Source organism: Acinonyx jubatus, chromosome C1 (assembly GCF_027475565.1).
Source record: "Acinonyx jubatus isolate Ajub_Pintada_27869175 chromosome C1, VMU_Ajub_asm_v1.0, whole genome shotgun sequence".
Lineage (NCBI taxonomy): Eukaryota > Metazoa > Chordata > Mammalia > Carnivora > Felidae > Acinonyx > Acinonyx jubatus.
The window spans coordinates 20,169,641-20,197,291 of record NC_069381.1 but is presented as its reverse complement, the minus strand read 5'-3'; the positions used below and the strand labels follow the sequence as shown (position 1 = coordinate 20,197,291).

General features: G+C 44.6%; 1 protein-coding gene across 4 annotated transcripts in view; it reads right to left on the bottom strand.

Annotated features, from left to right (window-relative positions):
* The window catches only part of WDTC1 (WD and tetratricopeptide repeats 1), a 64,775-nt gene that overhangs the window by 4,859 nt on the left and 32,265 nt on the right, over window positions 1–27,651 (bottom strand). For all 4 annotated transcript variants that reach the window (XM_053209692.1, XM_027059957.2, XM_027059959.2 and 1 more), the window contains exons 4-13: window positions 15,451–15,497; window positions 14,940–15,051; window positions 12,043–12,230; window positions 9,444–9,626; window positions 8,647–8,741; window positions 8,122–8,237; window positions 6,589–6,664; window positions 5,872–5,980; window positions 4,680–4,853; window positions 1,391–1,626 (exon numbers count right to left, since the gene is read on the bottom strand). In XM_053209692.1, the coding sequence (XP_053065667.1) occupies window positions 1,391–1,626; window positions 4,680–4,853; window positions 5,872–5,980; window positions 6,589–6,664; window positions 8,122–8,237; window positions 8,647–8,741; window positions 9,444–9,626; window positions 12,043–12,230; window positions 14,940–15,051; window positions 15,451–15,497 (1,336 nt within the window). The remainder of the gene's footprint in view (window positions 1–1,390; window positions 1,627–4,679; window positions 4,854–5,871; window positions 5,981–6,588; window positions 6,665–8,121; window positions 8,238–8,646; window positions 8,742–9,443; window positions 9,627–12,042; window positions 12,231–14,939; window positions 15,052–15,450; window positions 15,498–27,651) is intronic.

Below are 27,651 nucleotides of genomic sequence, written 5' to 3'. Positions count from 1 at the left end.
TGGACCCAGCCCTTGAGGATGTTCAAGAGGTGACCTATGATGCTAGGAGGGCCTTGGCTCAGGTCCCTGAATAATGTCTAGAAGCCCCAAGAATGCATAGACCCATGCTTTCTGTTTCTGTGGAGGTGAGAGGCAGGGAGGGGAAGGTGAAGCACTTCCGAGAGAGCCTTGAGGGGGTGGTTTTTCTAAACAGATCCATAGCTCTGAAGGCAGTACGGTCCAAACCCTTCCCCACTGAAAGACAAGTTATCATGGATCCCAGCTGAGGCACTGATCAGTTAAGTGCCTTGGGTAAAAAAAACAAAAAACAAAAAACCCACCAGTTTTCTCGTGCCTTAAAAGTGCCTTGATTCTGCCTGCCTCGGGGCCTTTGCATGTCTGGTCCCTAGGCCAGGAATTCTTCACCTCCCACAGCTACACCTTGTATCCAGTTACCTCTTCCTCCTCATCCTTGAAATCTCAGCTTAAATGTCTCCTCCCCTAGAATCCCAGCCTTCCATCAAGTCCTACCCCATACACCTATACCACATCAGGCCCCCATGGCACATATCACACCGTTTCTCCTTCATCACTTGGTTCCTTCACTAGAGCTGTGAATTCCTTAATACAGAAATACCATCTGACTTGTTCACAGCTGTACTCCCAAGACCCAGCACAATGCCTGGCACAAGGTAGATACTTGATAACTATTCAAACAAGTGAATCAATCCCACGGTTAGTAAACTGCATAAGGAGAGAAGTGAGGATCCATGTCTGCCTCCAGAGCACAAATCCCACAAATCCCCAGCTCACTCTCCAATGCTACTGAGGTGAAATGGGCAGGGCTTCAAATGCTCTCCGTGCAGGTAAAGGCAGTGTGTTCAGAGAGGCTGTGCTTCACCCGAGATCACATGGTTACCATTTGGCAGAGCTGAGGTTGGAGCCCGAGGTTCCACACCCCATGTGTGAAGCATTTCTATCGCCCTGTACTGCTGCCTCTGCTGCAAGCATGCAAACTGGAACGAGTGCAAGCCCCAGCTGCTGCCCCTTACTCAGATGACCAATGGGACAGCCAAGGCCCTGTCTGTGAGCAGGTGAGAATGCCCAGCTGGAGCCACACGGCCTGATTGGGTTCAACTTACTCCTGTCTTGAGTCCCGGGCATTACACGAGGTGTTTGAAACGTGCTATTGCTAATCCTCAACAGAAACTCTGAATGGGAGGTGCGATCACTCTCCCTTTACAGATGAAAAACCTGAGTCTCAAAGAGACTAAGTGACTATCCCACAGTCACATGGTTTCTGAATTAGCAACTGAATCCAGGCCTCTCTGATCTCAGAACCATGTCCTCTCCAGATGTCATGTAGCACCTCAAATAGAGGAACAGCACCCTCTCCCCAGTGCCCACTCACCACCATCATTTTTGGAGAAGAGGGCTGCTGTGATGTCGCGGCCCAATGCATCACAAGCGCTGCTGTGGGCCTGCTCCGGGAACTTCCCTTTGAAGTCATCCAGGCACTCCAGGGCCTCAGCCACGTACTTGAGCTCAAAGAGGCAGCGGGCCAGGCGGAAGTGTGCCTTCAGGTGGCATGGGTTTAGGGAGATGGCCTTGAGGCAGTCCCTCAGGGCATCGTAGTGGTCACCATCCCTGGGAAGGCAGGGGAGTGTGGCTTGGAGGTGGGGCTGCATGGCAATCAGGAGTCCGTCCACTCAGTCTCCCCTGCTTTCTGTGGCCACCTCAGTCCACCTCTGACAGATCTCAGGATAAGGGTACTTGGGAATGAAGAGAACCCTGGCTCAGCCCAGGCTTTGCTCCCCAGGAGACACAGTATATTAAGGAGATAAGTCAGGAATCCTGAAGTCTAAGAGGGGGATGGGGGAAAGGGAGGGGGGAGGGGGTATGTGTGGGGAGAAAAACAAAAAAAACAGTGCCAGGCTGCCCTCTGCTGGGCACAGAGTGCAACTGCTCACTGGCTCACCCCAGGCACCCGCAGCTCTGCAGCAGAAGGCCTGGCATCTTGCCCACCTCAGGCTCCCCAAGCCCTCCTTCTCTCTTTCTCCAACCACCTCCTCAAATCCCCCCGGCTGGTCTTCAAAGCCATGGCCAAGGCAGGGGGCTCTCAAGGACAGTTCTGTGGTCTGGAGAAGCCAGAAGTGCCAGGCTGGGGACTCAGGGTCTGACCAGCAGGCAGCAAGCCCTCAGCCAGACCCCCCTCTGTCCTGGCTGACTGATCCACAGCAGCTGTGGCCTCTACCTCCCGGGGCTGAAGGATGGGGCCTGACAGACTGGCAGAGTCAGCTCTCTGGAAGCTGATGGTAAAGGGGGGTATGCACACCAGGAGCTCCAAATCGTCTCCACTCACTTCTTCCACCTCCCAAAGCATGGATAAAGGGAAGTGGGGATGGTTTTGGGGGGAGAGCAAGCAGGGACGGGTCAAAAGAAAGCCCCCACTCTCCCACCCCATGCCAGAATATAGGGTACACTCCCCCCAGCACCTCTCATCTGTTCCCACCTCTCATTTGGAGAGCCAGACCGGTCACAGGGGCCACTTCTCCTTTGGCAGATTTTTTTTTTCCTTTTTTTTTTTTTTTTTCTGCTGGGCTGAGGTGGGGCCTAGCAGCACTCCCCAGAGTTGATGCTCCTTCCACCAAAGCACAGCTCACAACCCGCCTGCATAGGGCCAAAGCATGCCCAACAGGGGAAATGTCCTCCTGACTCCTCTCCTACAGCACCAGAGGGAGCATCCAGCCCTGGCAGCAGGAACAAGCAGCTCACCAGTGTGGGAGGAGGCAGGGGACAAAGTGCTTTGAAGGCATGGCCTGCGTCAGAACGACTGGCTGTGATGAAGGAGGAGGGACTGTTTGGAAATCCAACTGCCACCTGCAAAGTGCCCCTCAGAGCTCCTGGAGAGAGCCAGACAGAGACCAACCAGGAGCCGGAGGGTGACAGCTCCCACTGCATCCAGGAGCAGATGGCAGCCCTGGAGAGACTGGCCTGGGACAGAATGTGACATTCTAGGGGTCACTGGCAGGCATGTGGGGATGGGGAGAGAGCAGGCTGGCCCCAGGGCTCACCCATCCAGACTCACTGCCAGATCAATCTCCCTGAAAGGACAGCCCTCAGCACATCCCTCTCCTGCTCAAAACTCTTCAGTAGCTGCCCATCATCCCACTGAATCCAGGCCAAAACGCCACCGCTCTGCATTCCAAGTTCTTCCCAGGCCGGCCCCAGGCTACCTCACAGACTCATCTCCTGCCAGTCCCTTCCAGAACCCTCTGCTCCAGCCAAATGGATTTGTTGTTCTGCAAACAAGCTCTTCAGTCAGGCCCCCACCCCCATGCCTTTGTTCAACACCATTCATCTCCCTGGGAATGTCTTTCCCCCATAATCCCCTCCTCCTCTTCATCTCCTTGCCTAAGCCTGCCCACACTTAAAGCCCATCAGACTCCTCATCTTCCTGACACTTCCCTGACCCCAGCTAAAGTGACCTAACTTGTCTTAATGCCCATGGCACTTCACCTGACCACTCAAAGGCTTATTGCTTCTTCGATGATGATGAACCATAATCATGTCTTTGTCCTCGGTCCAGAGGCTGGGCACTCTGGAGCACAGGAACTCAAAGTGAGGAACTCTGTGTCCCTAGTACCTAGCACACAGTGGGAGTTCAGAGAACATGTCGAGGGCACCCATGGATTGGGAAGTCATCAGCCTCCCTTAGCAAGAATGTAGGAGTGAAACAGCTCTCGGCATAAAGCCTGGATGAGGACACCGCATTCTACTCAGTTCCTGGGACAGAGAGGCAAAACACCTTAGGATGGCCCCCAAACCATCACCTCCTGGGTTGGGTTGCCATCTGAGCACTTGGCAAACTCTTGATGCCTGGGCTAAGGCCTGTGGGGGTAGCATCTTCCCAAACCCCTATCTACCATCCTGCTGACTTGGGTGGGTTTCTTAAGCTTCCTTCTCTGGCCTGCCTAGTTGCAGCCAGACGATGGCACACCAGCTGGCCTGTCTGTCTGGGCAGAGCCGACGGATGCCAGACGGAGCAGAAATGGCTGTGGGCCCAGCTCTATCCATCTTCAGTCCTGGCCCCGGCTGGGGGGTGGGGTCTGCCTGCCTGCTTGCCTGCTGGTGCCGTAGGCAGAAGGGCTGGGAGCCCTGATGGTCTCCAAAGATAGCAGGTTCTTCAGGATATGGACCCCACTCCTTTACCACCAGCCACTATGACCCAACATGACCCACAGCCAGCTTCAGATCCCTGGTATCTTGTTTGTCTTGGTCCAATGGTCTAAGAGCACAGGAAAGCAAGCCCAAGGTCAAGGGGCTACAGAATCATTTGAGACTGATACCAACTGAATTCACCAAATGCCTCTTTTCTATCTAGCAAGATTCTACTGCACCTTCATAGTCCAATTCAAGGCCCAATTATCTAACAGCTGGGATTAACCATTCTCTCAAGTTCTACTTGCCCAGTGGCCGCATCACTTTATAACAAAGCACCACATTGAAGCTACTTGTGGACATGTTTCACGTCACTGTGAGACTTCCTGACTTCTAGTCTGGAGGTGGGAGTTACAAAACAGCCTAAAAAAGCCCTAAGGGGCGGCAGGATGCCACTGCCACCTTCCCTGGAGGCCTCAGGAACTTGGTTCCATCAGGTCCTCTGCCTTCATCCCTCGTCCTGGCTCAGGCCCACTCACCACTTGCGCTTCATGTAGGCAGCAGCTCGGTTCCCATAGAGCATGGCATTGTGAGGGGCCCTCTGCACAGCCTTGCTGTAAAGCTGAATGGCCTGGGTCCACTGCTGGCAGGCAAAGGCCTCGTTGGCTTGCTGTTTCACGCGCTCCAAGTATGGGGGCAGCTCTACCTGGGGGCTGTGGTGAAGGAGAGCCAAGTCAGGCCAGCCAAAGAGGGTCCAAGCAGCCTCTCAGGAAGTCTGAAGCCCTGCCTGAGGGCCACCCATATTGTCTTGACCCCTGGGATCTGCACTGTCATCTAGAAGAGGGGACCACTCTTATCCTTGGCCTAGCTTCCTGTAATAGGTAACAGGCACAATTCCAGATACTCTGAACCAGTGAAAAAACAGAGGGACAGAAATGAAGCTGTCATGGACAGGTTAAAGGCAATTCTTTCTTTTTTTTTTTTTTAAGTAAACTCTGTGCCCAATGTGGGGCTCGAACTCATGACCCCAAGATCAAGAGTTGCATGCTCCACTGACTAAGCCAGCCATGTGCCCCAAAAGTGATTTTCCTTTTTTTTAAGATTTCATTTTTCAGTAAATTCTATGCCCAATGTGGGGTTCAAACTTACAACCTTAAGATCAACAGTTTCATTCTCTACCAACTGAGCTAGCCAGGCACCCCCCCAAAGGTAATTCTTAATCAAACTCCTGGGCATGATAGTAGCTGACCACCCAAGCCCCTCCCATGGATCTCTCGACAGAGACTTCTATTTCTTTCAAAGTTTAGAGGATTTGAGCACACCTGTATCCAAAGCCCAGTATAGGGCCTGGCAGTGAATAGAGGCCAAAAGATGGTATGGGATGAAGAAAAATATAATGGGGGGAGGCCCCTCTGTGTTTAACACCTTTAAGAGGGAGCTCAGTACTAAGAGGTAGCTGGGCCCCTGGGTCCTGACCTAACTACTGATACCCAGGGACTGGAGCTTCAGTCTGAGTGTGACTGGGATCCTACCAGGTAGCAGAGGTACTGGAACCATTAGCCACACTCCAGATATACTCCATTACATCCCTTGTTTCAGTTCCCAGACTCTGAGGTATGTGCCTGGATGGACAGTTTACAGGACATGCTCCTCCCTCCAAATTACATTGTAAGGTATGTACCATAAGGTGTAATTGGGACTGGGGGGCTGAACAAGTCAGGCTGGGCTCACCTGACATGTCCCCTACTCTCTGGCAGCCGGAAGCCATTGCTGTGAAGGTGCAGGCCACTGGACACGCCGTTGGATACACCATTGGTGGACATCTTGCCGTTCTGAACTTCTGGCAGGGGTGGGGAGAAAGGAACAGCAACAACTCAGGAAGAGGTCCTCATTTCTTTTCAGCAGCCCTCCGGCTTCCATCACAGAATCTGATGGTTCCACTATGGGCCATCCTCCCAGGTAAGATCCATTCCCAGCAAGTAAGTTCTGACAGACAGGCAGGCAGGCAAGAGCATAGGGAAAAGCCTGTGCGCCCTCTGCTGGTTGGAGAGGGACACAGCTTCAACTTGGCATTACCCTTAGCTGGGGGTGGTTGGAGGGAGTGGGGGGTGAAGAGGTTTCCAAACCAACTGGAGGCCCTAGGAAGGAGTCAGTGAGGAAACTCATTCAGGACAAGAAAGAAGGGCAACTACTACACGTCCTCAAGAGAAAAGCCACGGAAAGAAACTGTTTTTCAGAGAGAAGTGAAAAGGGCTGTGATGCAACCCCCTTTGACAGATCTCTCTGACCTATTGTTATCTTCCTTCTTACTGTACAGAGTGTTCTTTCAGAGAAACTACTTTTGGAGGATCACAGCCACAGCACAAGGGAAGGGGCAGCCTCCGCAGCAGAAGTGGCACACATTCAAGCTCCCCAGCAGAGATACCCCTAACCCAAGGGAGAACTTACCCCCTGAGGAGTGGCATTTTCTAGGCAAGAGGAAGGTGTATGGCCGTTGCTTGTAAGTCAGGTCAAACAAATAGACCTAGAGTGGAAGAGTTAAGAAAAGAGATGGCGGCTGTGAGGTAAGAATGTGGCTGGACCAAAGCAAGGCTTTGGGGGTTGGTGCCTCTCAGGAATATAGTAAGTATTGAGCATGGAACCATCAAGCAAGGCCTGGAGGGGTTCCTATGGGGCAAACCTCAGGCAGGAAAATTCTCCTGGTTCCTGGCCTGTAGGGTGGACTGCTTAAAACACTGTCATTAATTAGAATCACATGTTTAAGTTGGAAAGGTTCTCAGAAGTCACAAAGCCAAAGATCTCATTTTACACATGGGAAAACTGAAGTCTCAGAGAAGGGAAGCCATTTGCTCAAAGTAACACTGCTACTTACTTCTCTCAATAAACATTATCTATATTATCTAATGTTTAGTGAATTCTTACTTTGCTTTAGGAGCTCTGCTAAGTGTTTTATATGACTTACCTCATTTCATCCTAGAAACAACCCCCTAAAGAGGGACTATTATTTTTTTAAGTGTGTTTATTTTTTTTAGTGATCTCTACACTCAACATGAGACTTGAACTCATGACCCTGAGGATCAAGAGTCACGTGCTCTTCCCACTGAGCCAGCCAGGCGCCCTAAGAAGTACTATTATTATCACCCCCTCTATAGATGAAGAAATACGGGCTCCGAGTTTATTTACCCAGGGCCATAAAAGCAGTAAGTGGCATAGTCAGGACATAAAACCAAGTCTGTCTGGCTCCAAACCACTCTGCTAGATGCCTCTCTACTCATCCTTATGCTACCTTTAGGCCAGGTGATGGCTCAGCAGTCTGAAGTCAGAGCCGTATTCTGAGCTCAGATGCTCGTCTATTCTCCATCCCATTTCTCTTGTACATAATCCACCTTGCCTTGTAATGTCATTAGCTGGTTCACGTGCTATGTCTGCCTTGTCAACTTGGGATGGATCATATTTCACATTTGTCTCCTTCATGTTTATAATAATGCCAGTCTCAGAGTAAGTGCTCAGTGAGTATTTGTAGAATAAGTGGATTTATGCAAGGCTTACTAAATATCCTGATTGAGAACATGCAAATAGAGGGTTTAGTAACCTGCCATTATCAAAAAACACTCCTAAAGCTGGCCTTAAACCACAGCCTGGCTGCATGCTCTCAGTCCCAGGGTTTCCTCCTAGGAAAATAGAGGATGAGGAAACTGAGGCTCAGAAAAATGAAGAGACTTGTTCAAAGTCATAGCACACAGAAGGCCAGCATTTGAAGACGGGTCTGTCAGTTCTAAAGCTATGCTCAAGAAAAAGACAAAGCCAGGGCACCTCCTGGGAATTCCAATGATGCCACGCTGCTCCTATATTTCACTGTAAAGCCATTTACCATAAGGTTGGTGCTTCTTGTCTGCCTCATGGCAGTGGAAGTGAGGTACAAGCCCTGGATGCTGAATTTGGGTTGGTGGGGGCAGAGCCAGCTTGGGCAGCCACACATACCTGCTCCCCTCCCATATTGACCAGCAGCTCTGTGCCATTGGGGCTGAAGGTCACATAGGTGGCAACCAGCACTCTCAGACGGTTGTTGTAATCAGGCAGCTTCACTGGCAGGTGACCTGTGGGAAAAGCTCAGATACCCCAATGTGAGACTCCTCGTTTCCCCCAAGAGGAGCAGGGAGTTGTGTGAGGCCAACATGTCAATAACGATAGCAATTATCTTCATCATAAAAGCAGCTACATGTGTTGAGCATTTACTATATGCACTAGGCCAACTACTTTATATACTTTATCTCATTTAATCATTATGACCCCATTCTATGGAAAAGAAATGAAGACTCATCAAGGGTAAGTAATTTGCCAAAGGTCACAGGATGGCTGGTAAATGGCAGTCAGGATTAAAGCCTGAATCTGCCTTACTCTAAAACCCATGCTCTTGACCACCATGCCATGTTGTCTCTTTGCACCACCCCAGAAAGAGTCAGCACCCGGCCAAGAACTTGGGGCCAGAGCTGGGCTGAGCCCTACCTGCCACGTAATACTGGGCTGCGCCATCCGGAAGGGGCTTCTGTCGGTCACAGAAGGTGTGGACACCTGCTGAAGGGCTCTGCTTCATGCTCTTCCTGGTGGGAAGACAAACCATATAGGTTATAAGCCCTAGGCATACCCCTGGCTAGACCAGACCATACTCCCTATAGGAAAACCTAAATTTGTATCACTGAAAGGAAGTGTCCCAGAAGTCCATTGAAAACCCACGCTGGTGGAGCTGTTCAGGTCTGGGACTTCTGTGGAGGTTCGGGGTATATTCTACTTTTGTTTAAAAAAAAAAAAAGAATAAAATTACATGTGCAAAAAAGAAATTACATGTACAAGATTATAACTCTGTACAAATACTCATAGTAAAAGAACAAGCAGAAAATATACACAGTGATTTCTTTTAGGTAATGGATCATTTGTAGTTTATTATACTTTCCATATTTTCCAAAACAAGCATGGATTAAATTTTTTTTTAATCACAAAATTTAAGGGGCACCTGGTGGCTCAGTCAGTTAAGCATCTGACTTCAGCTCAGGTCACGATCTCACGGTTTGTGAGTTCGAGCCCCTGAGTTGGGCTCTCTGCTGTCAGCCCAGAGCCCGCTTCAGATCCTCTGTCCCCCCCACCCCCCCCACCCCACTCCTCCCGCACTCTCTCTCTCAAAAATAAACATTAAAAAAATAACAGAATTTTAAAAACCCACTTCAAAAAAGAAGAGGTCATGGCAATGAGGGACAGGGGCAGCAAGTTCCCAGGGACTTGCCCACAGGAGGCTGAACTATTCATACCTGTGGTTATGGATCATGCGAATGTCATAGAGCCTCACAAAAGGCCCACTGGCCCCTACTGCCAGGCAGTTGTTGTCTTGGGGGTTGACGGTGAGGCACTTGGCCTCCACCAGCTGGCCACAGTACTCTGTCAGGTCAATCAGCACCTCCGAGTGTTTGCTGTTCTCCCGAAGGTCATACTGGCTGTGAGAGAGGACAGTGTTAGGGGATGGGGATTGGGTCCTCCTGTGAGGCAGAGGAGAAGCCAAGGCTTTGTTATACAAAGGAACTGGGAAGGGCTTTGACCTGTTCATAAATAATGAGAATGTAAAAAAACCACCCCCATTTCCTGAGTGCTCACTGTGTGCCAGGCACCTGAAATAGGCTTCTCACACAATCTGTTTTATTTTTCATATAACTACTTAAGGTGAATACTACTATATTTTTTTTTTTTACAGAGATCAGTGATATTGCCATTAAGTACTATTTCTACTGATTCTAACATTGAGAAAATGATTTGTGTCTTGTGTCCCTAAGTGTTGTACATGGATTATCTAATTAAATCCTCACACCAGCCCCAGGTATCGTTAGAACGCTGAGGCTAAAGGCAAGTAAAGCACCTGTCTGGGGTGACACAGCTTCCAGTGTGAAGCTGGAATAGTGCGGAACTGGAAAGACAGCCTTTAACCACTTGGCTTTGCTCCTTAACTCCAACTTTTAATCTAATTTCTTGCAGGAGACAGAAGTACGGAGGTGATACAAAAGAGAATCTAGAGGTCGCCAAGAGTTATCTAGAAACACTAAGCGCCAAGACAAGCGCCAAGACAAGACAAGTCCCACTCAGGTAGTAAATGTCATGCCAGACATCCCTGGCAGTAGCACACCCCTCGAAGCAGTCTGGGGGACTGTTGTGCTGCCACTCCACAGGCACAGAGAATGAGGAGGGTGTCCCCATGTGGTCACCCACTTCTTGCCCAGATATCGGCAATGATCTCCACCCTGTCTGCCTCACCTTTCTAAGCCGTCCTCACCAGACTGCTCTTCCTAGAATACTGTCTTTGTTCCATCAGTCTCCTGCTCAAAAACCTGCACAAATTCCTCAATATTTTTAGCATGAGCTTACTGTTAATTTACTTTTACCAAACTCCTCAGTCTGGTTCCCAAGACCTGACTGCCACTAAACTTGTTCCTCAGTTTTCTAACTGCCTCACTTACGATGACAGACAGAACTCTCTATCCCCCATGTGGCACATTTACCCCTGCCTTCACAAACTGTTCAAGCTGGAGAGTCCACTCTGCTTTTCCTTGCCCATCCAAATCCTGTCTATCCTGGAATGCCCAGCTTATGCTCACCCTCTGCTAGAACACCTTCCCTGACTGTGCCTGTGTCTAACTGCTTAGGCTCCAATCCTACCTAGATGCTTGGCCTCTACCTGCTGCCCTGGCACAGTCTGGTTAGGTAAGGTCAATAAGAGTAACACAGAGTTTTACCTGTCACCGACCAAGTGCTTTCTGTCTTCCAAGTACCATCCAAGGTTTCATAGGCACTATCTGATGCTCAGGCCAACAAGGGAGATATTATGATAATTCTCATTTTACAGGTGAAGAAACTAAAGTTCAGGGGTAAAGTTACTTGCCCCAAACACTGAGTGACAGAGGTAGGACTTGATTCCAGGTCTGTCTGACATCAGTGCCCTGCTTCTAACTGCTGTTTTATAGTTCGTGCATGACTTAGATATCTCTCCTCCTTTGTAACAGGGAAGAGAGAATCCTGTAAGATCTCAAAGGAGGCATTAAAGCAGGTTGGGGAGATAAGGCCAACCTCTGAAGAAAGGAGTTAAAGAGCAATGAGACCATTTTAGGATGAAGAAAACTAGAGCAAAGATATGACAATCCAGGTCAACGGAGAAGGGGAAAGTCCGCTTTCCCATTTCTGACTGACTATTCCCTTCCCACACATATGCCCACTGATCAATTGTTCGAGAGAAATGTATCAAGCACCACTATGTGCTGGGCACTGTGCTGGGCTCTAGGGACACAACTAGGAACAAGGTAGAGATGGAGGTGCTCTGACAGTTCACTATTCAGTGAGTGATACAGACAAAAAGGTAAACCAAGAAGAAAATAAAATAAAAGAACTACAGAGGGTGATTATAGTTACAGAGGATACAATTAGGGTGCTGAGACAGAATGATGGGGGGGGTCTACTTTGGACAGGATAGTCAGAGAAGGTGCTTATGAAGAGGTGATTCTTGAGCTGATCTTAGGGTAAGAAAGGGTCAAGCATGGAAAGAACTGGGGACAGAGAAAACCAGGCGGAGCAAATAGCAGGAGTGAAAGCCCAGAGGAGGCCGACATTATGCACTGGTGAGAGCAGGCTGACAGGCCCGGATGTAGTGCAGGAGAGGGTAAAGAGTGGGGAAGCCGAGAGCAGACAAACAAATGTTCCCAGCTGTATGTCCCAGACAAGTGCCCTGGGCAGACAAATGAGGCTGGAACTCTGCTGGAGGGAAGGAGCCAGGCCTGTGGAAGGAAGCAGTATGGGAAGATGGGGCGGGGGAGCCAACATACAGTGGGAGCAGGGGAGGCGCAGGCCCCACTTGATGCCTCAGGCCCTTACCGGATAAGCCCATCTTCAGCAGCACTCCAGAATGTGTTGGGCCACATGGGCGCTGTGGCGATGCGTTTCACCCGGTTTGTGTGGTCTCCAAACATGTGGATTGTTTCCTTTACCGTCAGGTCGTGGACATGCACTTTGGAGTCGGCTGCCCCCGTGATTAAGATGCGGTCCCCAGCATGAGGCAGGAACTGCTCCAGAGAGATTGAAGAAGAGATTGGCAGGCAGTGGGGGTAGGGTTGGCCACGGAAGAAGACTAGCATGGATGTTAGCACCCTCTTTCCTTCTCCATATCAGGCAGGAAATGAACTCATCCAAGGCAGTCCACTAAGAAAACTTTGGATCTCAAGCATCAGCCCATAGGCCTAAAGGTCAAAGTTGGGACATACGCCTTTACTTTGCCGGAGTGGTCCTGACTTGTGCCAAACCAGACTACCTAAGAAATCTTCCTCTGATTCTTCCCCAGATAAGGGTTGAGTGGATGATAATCATAGTTGCTACCATTTACTAAGCATTTACCATCTGGCTGCCATCTGGGTAGGTATCTTATCTTATTGATACTTAAAATGAAAATTGAGGTTCAGCAGGATTGTGTTCAAACTCAAGTCTGACTCCCAAATGCATACTGCCTCATGAGGACTGTTTGATAGCCTGAGGATTACCTAATAAATTAGTCTTAAGGTGAAAAGGACTTCCAGTGTTTTAAGGAGAAAGTAGTATTTTAAATTGGTTCAAATATTTCTGGAGAACACTCTGGCAATAGGTAACAAAGTAAAAACTGCTTCTATCTTTTGACCCCAAACTTCCACTTCTGAGAAATAATTTTATTAGAAAAAAGAGACCTGTGCAGAAATGCTCAGAGCAGCACTCTTCATAATAGCAAATACTAGAAATGGCTCAAATGTTGACCCTTGGGGAAGGGCTGAGCATCAGGAAGAAACATCTCCCTATAGTTATCATAAAGAATGAGAATCCCACCATTCTGACGAAATTGAGAAAATATTCCAGATGACATATGGTAAGAAGAAAACAGCCATAAACATAGCTTTGAACAGTAATTTTTAAAAGCATGTCATTCTATCACCTAGCTTTGAGGAAGAAAAATATTTAGTTGACTTTTTCTCTTTCTTGAGTTCAAAAGATTTAATTACCTTTTTTCTTAATTGAAAAGTTTCTCCCAATCCACAACAAGGCTGAATGGGTGCTGGGGGTGGGGCATTATTCCACATTTAAACAGCTCAAGTCCTACTGGACTTAAATGTTCACAAAAGAGCAATAATTCACTTTCTACATACCATCCTCTATTGGATCACCAGGACAAGGGCTAGATGAAACAAATGAAATTTGATCATTTTTAGGGGCAACCAGCAGTCTTTAATCCTGTCTGAAGACAGAATATACTTCATGCACAACAGTAATAAATAGGCGAGCCCTTGAGGGCTACTGTCACATTCACCACACTCTGTAGTTGCCACCAGGGGGAGCTTGAGGGCTAAATAAATATCTGTGGAATGTTACTATCTGAAGAGAGAAGAATCCTTTTCTACACTTTCACACAAGAGGAGGCTGAGGGTCTGTAAATGTAAATGCCTTGCCCCAAATCATACTATTAGGAAGTTACAAGACCATTGTCAAATTCTGGTTTCTGAACTCAACATTTTGTGCTCTATAATGCCAAAGTGATGGCTTAGGTCCCTTTCCCAGATCCCACCCCAAAGATTCAGATTGGACCTAACACTTTTCATGGGGCAGAAACCATCTGTTTGCCATGCAAGAGGTGAAGAGACACTGTTCTGTCTCTAAAATTGCAGAAAATCATCTAGGATTGGTCCCTGGAGCAGGAGGTGAAAATCAGAGCTTGGGAAGGAGGCAGGGTTTAGGGAAGTAAGTAGGTTCTTGGCTCTCAAATCTACCTTCTTCATGTATCTTGTAATTCTTCTTGATATTAATTAGGAAAATATTTCTTAGATTAGTGAGGCTTTCTAAAGGACAGTCTCACTCTCACATACATCCATTATAGAATTACAGGGCTGGAAAGGTCCTTAAAGGTCATTTCCTCCAAACTTCAACCTGGCAAATAAAGTTCCCAGTGTCGAGAGTACCTCAGTGCTAGGACACTTGCTATAGTCTCAAAGGGCCTATTCTACCTTCTCCAAATTGCTCTAAGCATTACACAGTTCTTTACTTCATGAGGTCCACATTTGCTTCTATGGACTCGGAGCCACTAATGCCAAGTCTGTTGCCTGGGACCAGAAGGCACAAAGTTTCATGTCACTTCCATTTCGAGGACTTCAGAGGCCTGAAGACACTTGTAAGTCCCCTTCCCACCTCTCCTCAGCTCAACTTCCTTCCACCAACAAATCAGCAGCTCAAACACAGAACAGCTAAAACACCTGTGGCCAGGTGCCTTTTTACAAATCATCTTATTGAACTATAATATCAAGCCTGTGGATTGCTGCTTCCCTTTTAAAATTAAATGATTTATTTACTCATTTATTCATGGGTCCAGGGGATTTTCCTAAGCTACTTCCTATTTACAGATGAGTAAAGAGGTTCAGAGAGGTCAGGTGACTTGCCTAGGTCACACAGCTTCCAAGAGGCAGATCAGGGAGTCAAACACAGGTCTCCCTGCTATCTAAGTTCATGGTTGGAACCATACCACCCACCATCACCACTCAAATAAATATAAACATCATTTCATCTAGAGCTGGCCTAAATGCTATAAGTGAGGAAGCAGAACACGGAAAAGAGATGGGGTTTCAGGAATCACCATCAGATACTCAGATCACAAAGGTGTCTGCGACCCCAGGGAGTACATGGAACACATATGTGCAGATACAACCATGCACGCAGACCAGTCATGCATGCCTTTCACTTGCTCTGTGCCTTATCCTGCTCACCTTGACAGAGAAGATATTTGCAGTGTGTCCTGTGTGCATGGAGAGCAGCTTCTTGTGGTGCAGCGGGTCCCACACAATTGTGTGCTGGTCATCGGAACCAGAGGCCAGCAAGCTGCAAGCAGAATAAGGGGTTCTACCTCTCCCCTTCCGGCCCCGCCCCCCCAAACCCCACGTTCCCCACTGATAGGGAGTGAGGCCACACAGAGCGTGAGGAACAGGAGATGTCACAGAATTCAAGCATATCTTGTAAACATCAGTTGATTCTCTTCTACTTTGTCCTAAAGATTTCTCATTATTCCTTAAACACATTAGATTATCAAAAACACAGGGTTTGGATGGTCATCCAATTTATTGTTCAACAGTGCGTTGATAGTGGTGGACTAAACTTCACTGCACAGAAACGAGCAGTAGTCTCTTTTCCCTAGATCTACCAAGAAGGAGGAAAGTCCCCTCTCCCAGCCTCTCCACTCCCCTCTCCAGCACCCTCTTCGGTACTCTAGTTCATACTCACTCTCCTTTCTCGTTCCACTCCAGACAGTTGACACACCCTGAGTGACCCTGGGGAGTAAATGGAAAGGGACAAGAAGACAGCCAGTTAGAGGTTCTCTTGGGGAACTCAATACTGAGAAGTGGAACTGAACAGGTGAACCAGCCTTTCCATCATCAGTGTTTTCCAGGTGCATGTGAGTGACCAGAATTGAATTAAACTGCCTGGTATCTTACAATATATAAAGTACTTTCATATTATGATCTCACTTGATACTGAACAACTGAGCCCTAAAGGGCAGGTTTCATTGATCCTGTTTTGCAGAAAAGTAAACTGAAGTTCAGATGAAAGTAAGTAGTAGAAGTGAGATCCAAACAAATTTCTGCTCCTACCACTGTCCCTTCAAGGGACATCCCCTCAGCCACAGAAAACTTGCCCAGAGAATATCTAACCCAAAGGAAGCCAATTAACTAGAAAGTTGATCTTTCATTCATTTGGCATATACTTAATTTATCAAGCACCCATTGCACACCAGGTGCCGTTCGGACACTGGGGAGACAGCAGTATACAAAACAAAGTCCCCGATCTTCTGGAGCTTACTTCAAGTAGGTAGAGCCTGGTATAGTAAGGTTAACTGGGCCAGAGTCTTGAGCTTGGGGATGTGAAATGAGAAACATGGAGAGAGTGGGGCAGTTATCAATAGACACTGAGGTTGAAAGCATGCACAGAGAGAAACCATGGTAAAGCTAGAGCTATGAGGAAACAGAATCCATGAAAAGCAGAAGGTATAAAGTGGCAGAACCAAGTCTTACATGGGGGAAGGAAAGAACAAGTCACTAGGCATTCCTATATACTGGTTTCTGTTCTCTCACCCTCCTTCGTTCCTAATGATACCTAGATTTTCATTTATTTATCTCTATGTTCCAAATTAGACCATGGGTTTCAGCAAGTGTAAATCCATTGTCCTTGACACACTGATAGGTTTAGGAACTTAGGCATAAGCCAAATTGGACGTGGCATTTACTTGGGCACAGGGATTGGCTCAGAAATAAGCCTGTGACCCCAATCAGATGCAGGGGGCACAGTGGCTGGGAGGCTTCCTGAAAAGGAGTTTTCTCATTCTCAGGAGACAGTCTATGAAAGAGATACCTTTCTTCTTTCAGATTTTGGGTATACCAATGTGACACTTGGAACTGCCACCACAAGGGAAGCCAGCCTGAGAGTGAGGTCAATACACAGAGGAGTGACCAATACTAATGCCTACTCTACTTATGGACTTCCAGTTAAGCAAGACAATCAGTTCTTTACTGTTTAAGGTCATTTGACTTGGGCTGTTACTTGTGGCCCAAAACATGCTGATAAACTCCCAACTCATTCTTCAGGTCTCAGTTTATAGGCACTTTCTTCAAGGTGCTTTTCCTATCCTGTAAATTTGGGAAGGAGGCATACCCTTCCTGTGGGCTCCTAATGTCACACTGGATTATGACTCTGTGTTGACATGGTAGTCTGCTTCACCAGACTGAGCCCTGAGAAAGCAGGCTTTGTGTCTTATATTCACTGCATCCTCAAGGTCAGATACAGAGCCCGGCATATATCAGTTGCCTGAATGAACAGATGAGTCCAGTGAGACTAGTGGGAAGAATCGAGAGACATGAACAAATCTAATTCCCCAACTGTCTAGTTAGAACGGCTTTTCCTCTGCCTTCTCCTTCCCTCTTACCCTTTGTCCTATAAAGATTCTTAGCTAGGTTGAACCACATTTCTTTCCAGGTTCTGCACTTAACGTGCATTCACTCTGTTCAGACTTGTCAGACTACTTGTTGACCTGAGCCTCTCACTCTCCCATGGCACTTGGCTGAAACCCCACACATGGCTCTGATCACTCTTTTAGGGTCAGAATCATTTCTGTCCTCAGCTCTTTCATTTTCTCACCAGGATGTAAATTACTGGTGCCTGGGCCGGGGTGGTGGTGGTGAGGGGGTGGTGGTGGTGAGGGCGGGGGTGTCACATCTATAGCTTGCAATCTCCCTTGCAATACCAGGAGCTTTGAATGATTGCCACTTACTGAGAGCTTACAAAGAGCTGGACACAATGCTAAGTACTTGTGGTAGCCAGAAAAATGGCCCCCAGATGTCTGTGTCCTGATCCTCTGCAACCTATGAATATGTGATGTTTGGTGGCCAAGGAGACTTTGCAGATGTGATTAAGGTTAAGGTCCTTGAGACAGGGAGAGTATTCTAGATTATCCAGGTGGCCCCATTATGATCATGTAAGTTCTTAAAATCACAGAACCCTTCCTGACTGCAGAGAACTAGAGAGATGTAGGTGTGAAAGGGATTTGTCTTGTTATTGCTGGCTTTGAAGATGGAAGAAGGGGATTACGGGTCAAGAAATGCAGTAGCCTCTAGAAGTTGGGAATTGCAAAGAAACGAATTCTACCCTACAGCCTCCAGGAGGAACACAGCCCTGTCCAGATCTTGCTTTTAGCTTGGTGAAACCCAGGTCAGACTTCTGATCCACAGAACTGTGAGATAATAAATTTGTGTCGTTTTGAGCCATTAAGTCTGTGGTAACTTGTTATGGCAGCAATAGGACACTAACCCAGCACTCTATATCTGTTGTCATGTTTAAGAAACAGGTATCACTACTCATTTCACATATAAGAAAGACAGCACTGAGAGAGATTCGGTAACCTGCAGTGATACTGTAATTTATAATAAGAAATATGTAATTGGTCTTCTTCCCATATCTGACCCCCTAAAGACCTTGGAATTTCCTAAGTGATAAGAGTGAAAAAGATGTCTTGATATCTGTAACAAACCCCTTTCAACAACACCTGAGTTTATGTTAATGAAGTGATTTTTGGAAAGCGCCTAAGGATGGGGTCAAGTTGCTAAAGGAACCAACCATATGACTGGAGGGTTAGAACTTTCAGTCCCACCCTCCTGACCTCTGGGGAGGGGAAAGGGGCTGGAGGTTGAATAGTTCACCAATAGCCAATGATTTAGTCAATTGTGCCTATCTATTGAAGCCTCCACAAAAACCCAAAAGAAGAGGTTCAGAGAGCTTATGCATTAGGAAACATGTGGAGATTTGGGGGAGAGCAGTACACTCCAAGAGGGCATGGAAGCTCTGTGCCCCTTCCTACATACTGTTTAGGTATCTCTTCTATCGGGGCTGTTCCTGAACTATATTCTTTTAGAATAAATGGGTAGTCTAGTAAGTAAAATATGTTTGAGTTCTGTGAGCCATTCTAGCAAATTAATCAAATCCAAGGAAGAGGTTGTTGGACCCTCCAATCTACAGATGGTTGGTCAGAAGCACAGGTGACAACATGGACTTGTGATTGGTGTCTGAAGTGGGGGGTGTAGGGGGTGGCAGGGCAGTCATAGGACTAAACCCTTAGCCTGTACAATGTAATGCTGTCTCCAGATTGATAGTGTCAGAATTGAGTTAAATTGTAGGGCACCCATTAGGTGTTGGAGAATTGCTTAGTGTGTAAAAATAAACAAAACCCCGCACATGTTGGACCTGCCAAGTGTGGCACCGCTAACAGTGGTGACATGAAGCAGGATTTTAACTTGAGAGCCTGAGCTCTTACGTATTGTCTGAGAAAATGGATGAATGCTTCTAGAATTATTGTCTTGTCCGCAAATCAGTAATCCATCCAAAGTATGGAAGACAGAGGCCACAGTAGACAAATATGATACTTATGACTAATTTTCACATGGTAGAAGCTAGTTTAGAGGTAGGTAAGTTGAAGAGAGTATAGAGAAAAAGCTCAAACCAGATTCTAACAAAAATACAAAGTAACTATTGACAAAAAATATTAATAAAGAGCTTTATAAGTTAGAACACATGTTTGGGAAGCTACTTAATAGGGAGCAGAGTAAGGGGGGGTTACGTTGGCCTTGATAACGAAGACTGGCTTAGATATTGGGTCACAATCTATAATTACATTGTAAAATACAATGGAAGGAAATATGCCTATGATCTATCAGAATTAAAAAGTGGGTAAAAAATGAAGAGAGAAAACCTTAAACTTTTAAGAAACTGGGAGCAAGGATGTTTAGAGATGACTCCTAGAGAGGAACAGACCTTTGTGTGCCTCCCTGGACCCTTGGAAATACTGCTGTTTAGGGTAAGCTTTGCACACTGGGGACCTAGAGGAAACAGAAAGTGCACAGAGATAGAACCTGTAATAAAACTTTTAAATCTCACTTAAGTTCCAACCTTTTAGATCCTGCTTAACTTTGTTAAATATTGATTACAATTACTATTTGTTGTAAGTCCCTATAATTTGCTGAGTAGCATGGTGTATAAGAGGAGGAGGAGGAGGCAGGAAGAAGTATTTTATCACTGACACTGCTCAGAATTTTAGGTGCATGATGATGATAAAAAGCAAATGGAGTTTTAGTGGGTTTTATTACTGCTTTAAAATTCTTTACAAACTATGTACCCCTTATAGCCTGCATTGCAGTCCCCACCTTGGTATGCCACTACTAGGTAGAATGCTAGTTAGTAGTATACACAATCTCATTATTACTCCCTTTTCACAGGTAAGACCAAGTCTCAGAGATAACTTACCCAGGGTTGCACAAATTATAAATACCAAAGCCCAGATGGGAACCCAGGTCAATATAACTCCAAAGTATTTCTCTATGCTGGACTACCTCAGATACCATGTTTATTACTGCCTGTATTAAGAAGAGATCTCGGGGCACCCGGGTGGCTCAGTCAGTTGAGTGTCTGACTCTTGATGTTGGCTCAAGTCATGATCCCAGGTTCGTGGGATCAAGCCTCGTGTCAGGCTCTGCTCTGAAGTGTGGAGCCTGCTTGGGATTCTCCTGCATTCTCCCTCTGCCCCTCCCCACTGCTTGTGCTCTTTCTAAAATTTAAAAAAAAAAAAAATCTCATTGCTACCATCACCTTAAAGACTGGCAGTTTCATGTAAAGTTAAGCTTATATTTACCCTATGACCTAGCAATTCCATTCCTAGGTAATCACTTGAAAGAAATTAAAACATTTGTCCACATAAAGACTGACATAAGAATATCCATAGATGCTTTAGTTCTGAAAGCTCCAGAGGCAGCTGGCTGGCTCTGTCAGTAGAGCATGTGACTCTTGATCTCAGAGCTGTGAGTTCAAACCCCACATTGAGTGTAGAGATTAAATTCCTTAAAAAAAAAAAGATGTTATTATTTTTTTTAAAAAATCTCAAAATTTAAAAAACAAAGGCTCCAAACTGGAAATAACCCAAATGGTCATCAACAGGAAAATGGATAAATAAAATGTAGTCTATCCACACAATGGAGTACTACTCAGCAATAAAAAGGAATGGACCGCAGATACATGCAACAACATGGATGAAACTCAAAAACCATTATGCTAAGCAAGAGAAGCCAAACACATACAAAAAAATACTATCTAATTCCATTTACAGTAAGCCTCAGAATAAGCAAAACTAATCTTTGAAGACAAAAGCCACAAGGTGGTTGTTCTGAGGTAGGAGGGTTGACTGGAAAGGGTACTGTGAGAACTTTCTACCATGAGGGTACTTTTTTTTTTTAATATAATTTTAAAAAAATGTTTATTTATATTTAAGAGAGAGAGACAGGGAGACAGAGCTGTCAGCACAGAGCTCGATATGGGGCTAGAACCCATGAACTGTGAGATCATGACCTGAGCCAAAGTTGGACTCTCAACTGACTGAGCAGAGCCACCCAGGTGCTCCAGTGATGGTATTTTCTAACTTGTTACAGATGGTTGTTACACAAGTGTCAAACTCATTTAACTCAATACTTGAGACCTGTGCACTTTATTTTTGTGTAAAGCATACATCAATAAAGAGAGAAAAAAGGTAATAATAATAATAGCAATAGTAGCAGCTGATATATACTGAGCACTATCTCACCATGTACCAGGGACACTATTGTGACCTTCATATATAATTTTAATTTTTACAACTGTCTTATGATGGAAACATCATTACTATTCTCATTTTTCAGAGGAGGAAAAGGTTAATACCCAACCCCATATTGTATAAATAGTGTAGCCAAACGATGAACCCATGTCTGACAGATTCCAGAACTCGGCTGTTAACCATGATGTTAGACTGCCTTTTTAAATTCTAAACTGTCTCTCCTAAAACTTAAATGCTTGCTATGTGCCTGCCAGTATTATACCGGGCTCAGAGAGACATAACTGAGTCAGACAGACGCGTCTCCTGTCCTCACAGAGCTGATGAGTTTTGTTTTCTCTTCCTCTACACTAAATATATAACAATTAGCCCTTCCCCATGTTATTATAAACTCCTCATAAGCATCACTTCAAATGGCTATAGAATATTCCTCCAAAAGTTAAACTGTATTCACCTCTACCTTAGTGTTGTACATTTAGGTTAGTTCCAAATTTGGTGAGTTGATGTATTTTAAAATTCCAGTGGGAAAAGAACATTTACAGGTGACTGGTCAGCCCAGAGTAGGCATAATGTCATGTTTTTTATTTTTATTTTTTGCATTTGGCTGGAAATATATAAAATCTGTGTTGTAATGCTAGATATAGCCCATGCTACTTAGGAGCCTGATGAGCAGTCGTGGTGTGGCAAAGTGTACTTAAATGGAAAACATTATTAATAAATACAAGTTAGTAGACAGCAATCTATCAAGATGTGGGATCCACAGGGGAAAAATAATAAAAGTCATTCTAGTCATTCAGTTCTAGAGGGAAAAAAATGGGACCCACCATACATGGGAATAATAAAAAAAAGAGAGAGAAGCAAAGAGCTAGGAAGTCTGCAAATCAGTGTGTATACTGGTATAGCCAAAAGGACTAGGGAGCCTTTTGTCTAAATTTACTTTTTACAAGAAGCTGAGACTGGTTAGTGAGAATCAGAATTGTAAAGTGAAAGAGTTGTCTGGGTTCAACTCTGGTTTGACCTCTTCCTAGGTATATGGGTAGTCACTTAAGATTCCCAGAACCTCTGAGTTTGCATTTGGAGATGGGGATGATGATAATGTAAACCTGACAAGATCATTGTGAAAATCACGTGGTATAATACATGCACGCACACTTGGGTAAATGCTGGCTCCCATCCCTGGAAACAGTCCTCAGGTATATTCTCTCACCAATCTGTGTGTGTACCTTCCAGACGCTACTTTCAAAGACCCCTCCCACACAGCTAGGATACTCACTTGGGTACACACCTTGAACAACTGGATTCTCTCCTATCTACTTACTTTTCCAAAAGGGTTTATTTCTGCAGCTATTAAGTTGCTACCCTAAACTATGACCAAACAGAAAATTCATTTATTCAATACCCATTACATATAGGGTACTGAGAGAGAAGGGAATAAACTGGAAGAGAAACAAAAACAGGTCCATGTCCATGGCAACATGAGACAAAGATCTACCATAATAAAGGAGAGAAATACCCCAAAACCTAGAAGATAGGAGCATCAGGCTTTAGGAACAAGCTTAAAGGATTTTTGAGGATACCAGCTTGCACATCCACATGCAAAAGAATGAAGTTGGACCCCTACATCACATCATATACAAAAAATAACTCAAAATGGATCAAGGACCTACATATGAGATCTAAAAGTATGAAACTCTTAGAAGGAAACATGGGTATAAATCTTTGTGACTCTGGATTAAGCAATTATTTCTTTTCTTCCTTTTGTGTGTGTGTGTGTGTGTGTGTGTGTGTGTGTGTGTGCTGTAAATGATGACTAATGGTTTCTTAAACATGACACCAAAAGCACAAGTGATAAAAGGGAAAAAAATAATTTGGGCTTCATTAAAATTAAAAACTTTTGTGTGTCAAAGTCACTATCAAAAAAGTGAAAAGACAACCCAAAAATGGGAGAAAACATTTTAAATCACATATCTGATAAGGGTCCAGTATCCAGGATATATAAAGAATTTTTACAGCTCAACAATAAAAAGACAAAAAAAATTCAATTAAGAAATGGGCAAAGGATCTGAATAGACATTTCTCCAAATAAAATATTCAAATGGCCAATAAGCACATGAAAAGATGTTCAAAATCATTAGTCATTAGGGAAATGCAAATCAAACCACAATGAAATACCACATTACATCCAATAGGATGGTTATTACAAAAAAGACGGGTAAGTTTTGGTGAGGATATGAAGAAACCAGAATCCTCACACATTTCTGCTGGGAATGTAAAATGATGCTGCCACTTTGAGAGTTTGATAGTTCCTCAAACAATTAAACATAAAAATAAACAAAAACCGTATGATCCATGAGAAAACTAAAAATGTACACCCACACAAAATCTTGTACACAAATGTTCACAGCAGCATTATTCATAATAGACAAAAAGTGGAAACAACCAAAATGTCTACCAACTACGAATGCATAAACAAAATGTGGTATGTCCATATAATGGAAGGTTATTTGGCCACAAAAAGGAATGAAGTCCTGATTCATGCCACAACATGGAGGAATCTTGAAAACATCATGTTAAGTGAAAGAAGCCACATACACAAAAGCCACATATTGTATGATTCAATTTTTGTAAGATGTCCAGAATAAGAAAATCCACAGACGCAGAAAGTAGACTAATGGCTGCCAGGGATGTGGAATAACTGCTAACATGGGTAAAAGGTTTCCTTTGGGGGTGATAAAAATGTCTTGAATTTTATAGTGGTGATAGTTGCACAACTTTTTTTAAAAGTTTCTATTTACTTATTTTTGAGAGAGAGAGAGTGCACAGACAAGGGGCAGAGAGAGAGGGAGAAAGAGAGAATGCCAAGCAGGATCCACGCTGTCAGCACAAAGCCCAACGCGGGGCTCTATCCCATGAACCCATGAGATCGTGACCTGAGCTAAAATCAAGAGTCTGACGCTTAACTGACTGAGCCACCTGGGTACCCCAATAGTTGCACAACTTTGCGAATATACTAAAAGAAAAAAAACCCCAATGAACTGTAACCTTCGATAAAATAAAAAATAAACTAAAAACAAGCCTACAAACTAGCGAAGCTGCATTTGGCCCAGAGGCCATAATTTGCTAACCCCTGATCTAAAGTATATTCTTTGAGGGTGCCTGGGTGGCTCAGTTAAGCATCTGACTTGGGCTCAGGTCATGATCCCATGGTTTGTGAGTTCAAGCCCTGCACTGGGCTGTGCACTGACACTGTAGACCCTGCTTCGGATCCTCTGTCTCCCTCTCCCTGCCCCTCCCCAGCTCATGTGCGTGCTCTCTCTCCAAACTAAATAAACATTAAAAATAATAAAGGATATTCCTTGAAATCTCTCCCAAAGTCAGGTCTTACTTCCATCTTTTTCTTTGTGGGTAACTAATAAAGTTGGCATACAACTTACTTCTCAAAGACAACACTGTAAAAAAACCCTAACAAGTCTTTGTTAGAATAAGGTTATATTATGAAACTTCCCTGGTCTCCTAACTATATTAAAAAAAATATATAATTTGATATGATTTGTTTCTAGTGAATTTATGCTCAAATTATGTAAGAAACAAAACAGAAACAGAAAAGCAATCAAGCCAGACCATGAAGGTGAGATACATGTTTGTAACTTAAGGAAAATATTAAGAAAATTAATAAAGCAAGAAAATAAATCCACCAAGCCAAGAACTATTTGTTAAATCTATCTATCATCTATCTATCTATCTATCTATCTATCTATCTATCTATCTATCTATCAATCATCTACCTATCTTTTTAAAGTAAGCTATATCCCCACCATGGGGCTTAACCTCACGACGCTGTGATCAAGAGTCACACATTCTACCAACTAAGCCAGCCAGGTGCTGCTAAGCCCTTTTAAAAAAGGAGACACATGAGGCACCTGGGTGGCTCAGGTGGCTGAGTGTCCGACTTTGGCTCAGGTCATGATCTTGAGGTTTGTGAGTCTGAGCCCCCATCAGGCTTGCTGGTGTCAGTGTGGAGCCCGCTTCAGATCCTCTGTCCCCTCCCTCCCCCCTTCCCTGCTTCCGCTCTCTCAAAAAAAACAAAAAACAAAAAACAAACAAAAAAAAAACATTTAAAATAAAAAAGTAAGTAAGGAGACACAAGACTGAGGTAGAAAGAATTATGAACTGTGGGGCCAGACAGGCCTGACATAAATCTTATTAATCTTATTTCTACCACTTTTGTGACCTTGGAAATGCTCAATTTTACTCCCCTTATTTGTAAAGTGAGAATCCTTTCCTCTCCCTCTGTCTACCACGTGTGGAACAATGTTCCACAATTGCCAAGAAAACCCACAAGTAAAAGAAATAGAATGGATCAAAGTGTGTTCAAAACTTTAAGGTGGGGGGTGCCTGGGTGGCTCAGTCAGTTAAAGCATCTGGCTCTTGATCTTGGCTCAGGTCATCATCTCGCAGTTCATGGGTTTGCGCCCCATGTCAGGCTCTGTGCTGACAGTGTGGAACCTGCTTGGGATTCTCTCCCTCTCTCTCTGCTCTTCCCTGCTCGTGCTCTCTTTCTCTCTCTCAAAATAAATAAATAGAACTTAAAAAAAACCCAAAAAACAAAACTTTAAAGTGGCCTTAGAAGATCCTGGTGATGCAACCAAAAATGAAAGTGGCCCCCCAAAAGTGAGGCCTGCAGGCTATAAACTGAAATCCCAGGATATTTGGCTCCTGTCTAGTTATGACATTAAAAATCATTAAGACAAGATGAGTTAGCAAAGATGTCCAAGGGAAATATATAGCAGAACATCTTAGAATTAATCCTAGTTAATATTAAATTTAAGTCCTCTAATCTCAATTTCTTTTCTGCCTATCTTACTCAGTTGCTGCCAACACATCAGTTCTTTGTATTTTCTCAATGAACATTTTTAACTTTCTATTTTGAAACAATTTCAAACATAAAAAAGGTACAAGAATAGGACAAAAACAAGCATATATACCTGTCCCCTAATTCATTAATTGCTAATATTGCCATATTTGCTTACTCCCTCTCCCTTCCTCTCCTCTTTCTCTACACACACAAACATGAACACACACACACACAAATTTTTTCCTGAACCATTCGAGAAAAAGTTGCAGACTTCAGGGCCCCTTACACACTTAACTACTTCAGTATGTATTTCTAAGAAGAAGATCATTCTTTTATTTCACCAGAGCACATCTATCAAAATTGAGAAAATTGACAAAGATATAATACTATAATTTAGTATACAGTCCATATTAAAATTTCACCAAGTCTCCAATAATGTCTCTTTGATTTTCCTGATCCAGGATCCAATCCAGGATCAAACACTGGGATGACACAGTGGTCAGCTTCTTTTTGGTCTCTTTTATTTTTTTATTTTATTGAAAAAAATTTTAATGTTTATTTATTTTTGAGAGACAGAGACAGAGCATGAGCGGGGGAGGCACAGAGAGAAAGAGGGAGACACAGAATCTGAAGCAGGCTCCCGGCTCCAAGCTGTCAGCACAGAGCCCGATGCAGGGCTTGAACTCATGAGCTATGAGATCATGACCTGAGGTGAAGTTGGACGCTTAACCAACTGAGCCACCCAGGCACCCCTGGTCTCTTTTAATCTGGAACAGTTCCTCAGTCCTTCTTGTTTTTTATGACATTGACATTTTTAAAGAAGACGGAAGCTATTCTGGAGAAATGTTTCACAGTTTGGATTTGTCTGATTATTTTCTCATGATTAGATTTAAGTAATGCATTTTGACAGAAATACTACCTAAGTAATCTTGTATCTTCCTCAGTGTACACTATTAGGTGACATATGTGTACAATTTGTCTTGTTTAAGGTGGTATCTGACAAGTTTTTCCACTATAATGTTACTATTTTCCTTTTGTTATCTGTGAGGGAATGCTTTTCCATTGTGCAAATAAATGTCCTCCATTCACATTTCCACTCAATAGTTTCATTCACTGATTATTCTTGCCTGAATTAATTACTAGGATGACGTGGTATGATGGTTATAAAATGGCAGTTTGTCCAGCTCTATCATTTCTTCATTTAGGAACTGGCAATCTACTGGAATAAAGGGCTTTTCTCTGTCTCTCTTCCCCCCCTCTTTCTTCTCTCTCTCTCTCTCTCTCTCTCTCTCACTAGTGTAAACTCAGATTTTTTTTTTTTTTAAGAGAGAGAGCATGACTAGGGGAGACGGACAGAGGGAGAGAGACAGGATCTCACGCTCAATGTGGAGCCTGACACAGAGCTCAATCCCATGACCCTGGGATCATGATTTGAGCTGAAATCAAGAGT